This window comes from Aythya marila (assembly GCF_965140915.1).
Source record: "Aythya marila genome assembly, chromosome: 5".
Lineage (NCBI taxonomy): Eukaryota > Metazoa > Chordata > Aves > Anseriformes > Anatidae > Aythya > Aythya marila.
In genome coordinates, this window is record NC_139046.1 from 25,680,994 (window position 1) to 25,687,276 (window position 6,283).

General features: G+C 53.5%; 1 protein-coding gene across 1 annotated transcript; it reads left to right on the forward strand.

Annotated features, from left to right (window-relative positions):
- Positions 1 to 956: 956 nt before the first annotated feature.
- Positions 957 to 5,444, forward strand: EIF2B2 (eukaryotic translation initiation factor 2B subunit beta; the record flags this gene model as incomplete). Its single annotated transcript, XM_082761926.1, has 8 exons — positions 957 to 1,134; positions 1,259 to 1,379; positions 1,812 to 1,960; positions 2,627 to 2,790; positions 2,965 to 3,060; positions 3,745 to 3,882; positions 4,467 to 4,533; positions 5,287 to 5,444. Exons 1-8 carry the CDS (start codon positions 969 to 971, stop codon positions 5,442 to 5,444), a joined length of 1,059 nt encoding a protein of 352 aa, XP_082618052.1. The 5' UTR covers positions 957 to 968.
- Positions 5,445 to 6,283: the final 839 nt, after the last annotated feature.

The window sequence follows — 6,283 nt, forward strand, 5'->3', positions numbered from 1 at the left end:
AAGCAAAGCTCCAAAGCAAGAATATTTTTTTCTGGCCGAATCTCTGCGTGCCACGGTCCCGGGGTGCGTGCGTGGGAGCGGTCCGTGCACGCCACGGCCCGGCACACGGCAGCAGAAGCGGGCAGCCCTGTCCTGCCTCGCACCGCTCGTGTGTGGAGGGGCAAAAACAGGGGAACGGCGCTGCCTGGGACACAGCCACAGCCGGGCGGGCGCTGCTCCATGGAGCCTCTGGTTGGCATAAAATGGCAGGCGGCACACACATGATGCCAGGGGGAAGGGGCAGAGGGGGCAGCAGGGAAGGAGGGATGTGCCTGGCCAGCATGGTAGGGACTGGCAGAGGCCATGGAGCAAGCACTGAGGGCATCAGATGGGCACAAGGAGATGTGAGGGGCAGCCATGAGAGGGGCACAAGGAGGTGTGAGGGGCACAACGGGATGTGAGGGGCACAAGGTGTGAGGGGCACAAGATGTGAGGGGCACAAGGAGACGTGAGGGGTGTTATAAATGAACACATCTCCCCCTTCTTTATTAATATCAACCATTTTCTCGACACAAATTACCACTCCATATATAACAGGGGAACAAGGAGATGTGAGGGGCAGCCATGTGAGGGGTACACTGAGATGTGAGGGGCACAAGATGTGAGGGGCACATTGAGATGTGAGGGGCACAAGATGTGATGGGCACAAGATGTGAGGAGCATCCATGGCCCCCTCACTCCCCCCCCCACAAGGCGCCCACCCGCCACCTTCCCACAACCCCCCGCGGCGGGGCCGCGGGCCGGGTGGGGGGGCAGCGAGGGGCTCCGCGCCCGTCTCCCAGGTAACGAGGGCGGGCCCTCCATCCCCTCCCCTCGTTTCCCATTGGCTGCCTCTCCTCGTCGCCTCGGTCTCCACCAATAGCAAGGCGCGGCGGCGGCGGCGGAAGCGGAAGCGGCGGTGGCGGAGCGGCGGGGCGGTGGGCGCCGCCATGCCGGGCGCGGCGGAGCGCGGCGCGGAGCTGCGGGAGCAGATGGAGGCCTTCGTGGCGCGGCTGCGGGGCGGCGGCGGGGGGCGGCCGCGCTCCGAGGACACGGCGAGGCATACGCTGGCGCTGCTGCGGAAAATCATCGCGCACGGCCACTGGGGCTCGGCCGGTGAGCGGCTGCGGCCCGGCCCCCGCGGGCCCGGCTGCCCCGTCACGGCTGTGGCGGCAGCGGGGGGGCCGCGGCGCTGTGGTGCCGGTGCCGGTGGCGGTGACGCGGCTGTGGCCTCTTGCAGGGGAGCTGATGGAGCTGATCCGGGCGGAGGGCCGCAGGATGGCAGCGGCGCAGCCGTCCGAGACCACCGTGGGCAACATGGTGCGGAGAGTGCTGAAGGTCATCCGCGAGGAGTACGGCAGGTGAGGCGCCCCTCGGGAGCTGAGGTGTTTCCTCTAGTGAAACTCCACCCGGTGCGTGCATTGTGGGCACATGAGCTTCCCTGTCCCCAGCAGAGCAGCCTGGGCTCTCCCCTTAGCTTCTTGTCCCTTGCATTCCCAGGAGGGTCTGCTGCACTGCAGCGGTGGCTTTGAGCGCTGCTCTCCATGTGCCTGCTGCAGGTTTTAGACATGACCTGGGAAAGTTCTCAGTGGCAGAGTGTCAGGTGTCTTTCTGACAGAGACATCTAAGGAAACTTTGGTGTGTCACGACCTCTGCGTGCAGTTTTTCCTTCCCCTCGATTCATATCCATGTGCTGTGCTGCGGGGACACAAGCTCAAGAGCTCTCCTGCTGCCTCATGTCAGGCCGTGCCCCGCGTGCTCTCCCAAGGCTGAAGGGCTCCTTCTCTCCGCAGGCTTCGCGGGCGCAGCGAGGAAAGCGACCAGCAGGAATCCCTGCACAAGCTTCTGACTTCTGGAGGACTGAATGAGGATTTCAATACCTCCTACCCTACCCTCAAAGCTAACGTTATTGAAGCTATCAACGAGCTGCTGATAGAGCTAGGTATGGGGCTCTGTGAGTGCGGCTCCTTATGGGATGGGGCTGATGCTTCTCTCTGCTCTGAGGTGGAAAGAAGGCAACAAGGAGCTGGGAGGCTCAGTCTGAAGGAATGTGTGTTAGGGGAGCAGCCTCTGCTTTTGGGTTTAGAGAGATGAAGGAAATAGGAGCGTCTGTTTGACTATTCTGTTGGTCTTCTGGGAAGTCTTGAGCTGAGCCCTGTGAAGCAGAGGATGAACAATCTGCTGAGGTTGGGCTTACTCCCTATGAGCATAATTTTGCCCTTGCATGTAGCACTGAGATACGTTTTTCTTCTCCTGCAGCCTTGTGACAGATCAGGCACCGGCTGCTCCTCCAGGCTGCCCCACATCTCCTTTCCACGTGGCTCTAGTGCTACTGGGCTGTAAAACTGGAATTTGTCGTGTGAGCATGGTGCTTGGCTGCTGCTGACCCAGCCCACTCCACTAGCGGTGGAGTTTTCGATAGGGCCAGTAGCTTGGAAGCACAGAGCATTCAAGGGCCAGCTTCTTGCTCCCTCCCCACTGGTAAAAGTAACGGGGAGAAACGCTGCTCCTTTTCTCCCAGTCTTCACAGCATTGCTCGTGGTGGGACAGCTTCACAAGCGTTGCTTTTCCTGGCTTCTTTTCCGCTCACGGCTCCCTTCCGTTACAGAGGGCACCACCGATAACATCGCAATGCAGGCACTGGAGCACATCCACTCCAACGAGGTGATCATGACCATTGGCTACTCTCGCACTGTTGAGGCCTTCCTGAAGGAGGCTGCCCGCAAGAGGAAATTCCAGGTCATCGTGGCGGAGTGCGCGCCGTTCTGCCAGGTGAGGTTGAAGACTGCCCACTGTCCTGCCCTGTGCCCTTCAGCTGGGGAGCTGTGTGTGTGCTCTGATCCTTGATATCTTTGTGGCTTGGACAAGAATTGAGTGCCAATATCTGTATAACTGCACTTCGGGAGCGGTGTTCCAGGAAAAAAATTAGGTTCTCCCTCTTTTCAGGGGCACGAAATGGCAGTCCGGCTGTCCAAAGAGAACATCGAGACTACTGTCATGAGCGACGCAGCTATCTTTGCTGTCATGTCTCGAGTCAACAAGGTGAGTAGGGCTCTGCTGCACGAGGGAGTTCTTGGCAGGTTTGGTGCTTAGGCCTCAAACTGCTGCAGGTCCCATTTGTGATGGACGTGCTTCTTCTGTGAAGGTTCACAGTTGTACTAATCCCTTGCTTACAGATGGGGTGGAAATGCAGTGTGCAACCCCAAATCAGAATGATGACTAACTGCATAATGATTGGTTTTGCTGCTGTCATGGGTAACGGGCAGAACAGTTGCAAAAAAACAAGCCAGGAGAGCCTTGAAGGATTAACTTCCCAGTTATTAAAGAAAATGGAACAGAAAGCAGTGTTTCCAGGGGAGAAATTCCTCTTGCCTGGAACACGAGATGGGTGCTGAAGGGAGTTGTTGAGGTGCAAGATAAAGACTTGACACCCCAAACAGGAAAAAAAGTCATCCTAATCAATAAAATCCAGTCCCACCACTTCTCATCTGTTTATTTCAAGCTGCTTTACCTCATTCCCACTTTACAGCAAGGCAGTCCTTGCGGTCAGCAGTCAGGTTACTCGCACAAGCTTCCTTTGTATGCCTGTAGCAGAACAGGGAACACAGCCCAGGTTCTGCCTGGCATTCCCTGTTTGTCCTGACAGACTCCTCCATCTCATCCGGGAGGGTCTGAGCCAGGAAGCTCTGCTGCAGAGCGTGATAAAAAGCTAATTGGCCCTTTCAGGTCATCATTGGTACGAAGACGATCCTGGCCAACGGGGCGCTGATCGCCGTGAGCGGCACTCACACCCTGGCGCTGGCAGCGAAGCACCACTCCACCCCGCTCATCGTCTGCGCCCCCATGTTCAAGCTCTCGCCACAGGTAAGCGCAGCGCCTCTTCGGTACTGCACCGACCTTCAGTGGATTTAAGGGAGGGTTTTTTCTGCTGGGGGAAGCTTAGGGTGGAGAACACCACCTGTCCCAATGGGGGGTTGATAAATGAGCATCTCCCCAATCTGGTGCTGTTATTTCAGATAAGAAATCCTCACCCAGATCTATCTCCCTGGAAGCACTCCCTGCTATGCCAAGTGGCATTTTTCTGCTGTTTATATCTTTAGTGGTGAAGGACCCTCTGTACCTATGGAGGAGGTAGATGGGGATGCTCTCTACTGTTTCCTACACTGAGCGTTTTCAGTGTTGCCAGATCAAGTTGCAGAATGAGGAAGTAGTGTCTCTGTTCCCATTCCCTAGGTTTTGCAGAAGGGCATACAGGCCATAGCTCTAAAAATGTTTAGGGAAAACCTTTCACTTGTAGGTGTTGCCGGAGTTCTGGCCACAACTGCTGTGCCTTATCTGCTGGCAAGTCCTCTTCCTCTGCTTTAGTTCCTTCTGCACCCTGCATGTTTTCACTGGGGATAATAAGGTGCTCTTTTTTCCCTGACCTTTCCGTACTCTCTCTCCTTCAGTTCCCTAACGAAGAAGACTCATTCCACAAGTTTGTGTCGCCACAGGAAGTGCTGCCATTCACAGAAGGTACTGGTTCTTTTTATACAGGCTGGTCAAGATTTCTTTTTTTTGAACACTGTCCATCTTTGTAGTTTTGCTTCTGCTCTGAGCTGTTCAGCACTTTATTGTAGGATTATGATAATGATATCAGACAGGTGGCAATTTCCTGTGGGACGCAGCAGATGCTTGACACTGGGGGCAGACTGCTTTCCTTCCCACGACTTGTGTAACTTCTTGAAATTTTGTTACATGATCCACTCATTGAAATCCAGTCTCTGCAATGGGCTTCCCACCTGAGCACCACCTTTAGCAAGGTGGCAGCTTGCAGGCTCCCTCCCAGACAGTAATGTCTTTCTAAGTGCCGCGTTTCCATGGGACAAAGACTTTTGGGAAAAAATATATCAGGTTTGGTGCAGGCTTTTTATTTTGGCCTTCTGAGCTTTTGTTTAAGTAGTAACTTTGGCAGATTGGGATTCCTGTATTCTGATTAAATACTGTCAGGTTTTCTGTAAATCGGCATCAGAGGGGACTTAGGGCTACTACTGGGGGGAAAAAAACTACCAGAAGAGCAGAGAGTGCTGCTACTCATCCAGGATTGCTGCGTATTTGTGATTAAAAGACATCGGTGGAGAAGTTGGAAAGGATTCTGGATGTCCTGGTACCGACTCCAGGGTGGCATGTGCACAGCCAGTTTCTTGAGGGGCTCAGGAAGAAGCAGAGGGCTAAGCACAGAAGGCTGAGCGTGCTTTCTGTCTAATCCTACTGCTCTTCACTTTGCAGGGGAGATCCTGGCCAAGATCAATGTTCACTGCCCAGTGTTTGACTACGTCCCGCCAGAGCTCATTACTCTCTTCATTTCTAACATCGGGGGTAACGCGCCTTCCTATATCTACCGCCTCATGAGTGAACTCTACCACCCAGATGACTACGAACTCTAATGCCAAGCACGTCTGTCACTCTCCAGACTTCTCCCATCTTTCTAAAGAGAAAGATGCATCATCTAATTAACGACTGTGTTGCAAAGATGAGTTGCTGTGGGGAATCTGCTCGGTGCAATGTCCTCCCTACCAGAAAGACCAGAAGACAGATCGCTCGTACAGGTTTTGACCCTCTGTTGTTACAAGTCACAGGGAGCTGCTAACCAACTTCAATTTTGAAATAGCAAGGCATCCAAGTCACTCTCTGGGGCAGCTAAGCTGTTATTTCAAGGTGTGCTGTAATAAAGGCTGTTCACAGTGACCTCAGGGTTACTCATGTTTCCATGTAGAATTAGTTTGTTTCCATAACTAGCAAGAGTCTTACCGGTGCAATGAGCTGCCTGCACCCGTGCTGCAGTAGGAAGCTTAAGGTGTGTTTTTGCCTACGACTGTAATAGAAATCCACTAGTAATGTGCTTCAAAACTGAGTGTTTTGGTAGAATTTTATGTCAGTTTTTGCTGAGTTGCTGAAATACAAGTATTTTTTTGTAACGTGCTGGAATAGAAATTGCCTTCTTGATGAAAGGCAGGCTTCTGTCAGCAAGCTTGTTTGCCTCTGCGTCACAGGGCAGAGCTCAAGCTCTTGCTTTGCTTTTTGGAGTCTGTGGGTCTTCCTTCCCATTTGCTACTGGGTGACTGGGATTATTCTTCTCCGGCAGGCATCTTGTCTTGTTCCGAAAGCTCTTGCTTTTTGTGAGGGGCAGCAGATGTCAATAGCATTTATTTTTTAACCTAGGTTTTAACACAGAACAAGGATGTCTGTGATTTAAATAAAAAGGCATCTCTTACTGTTCTGAAAT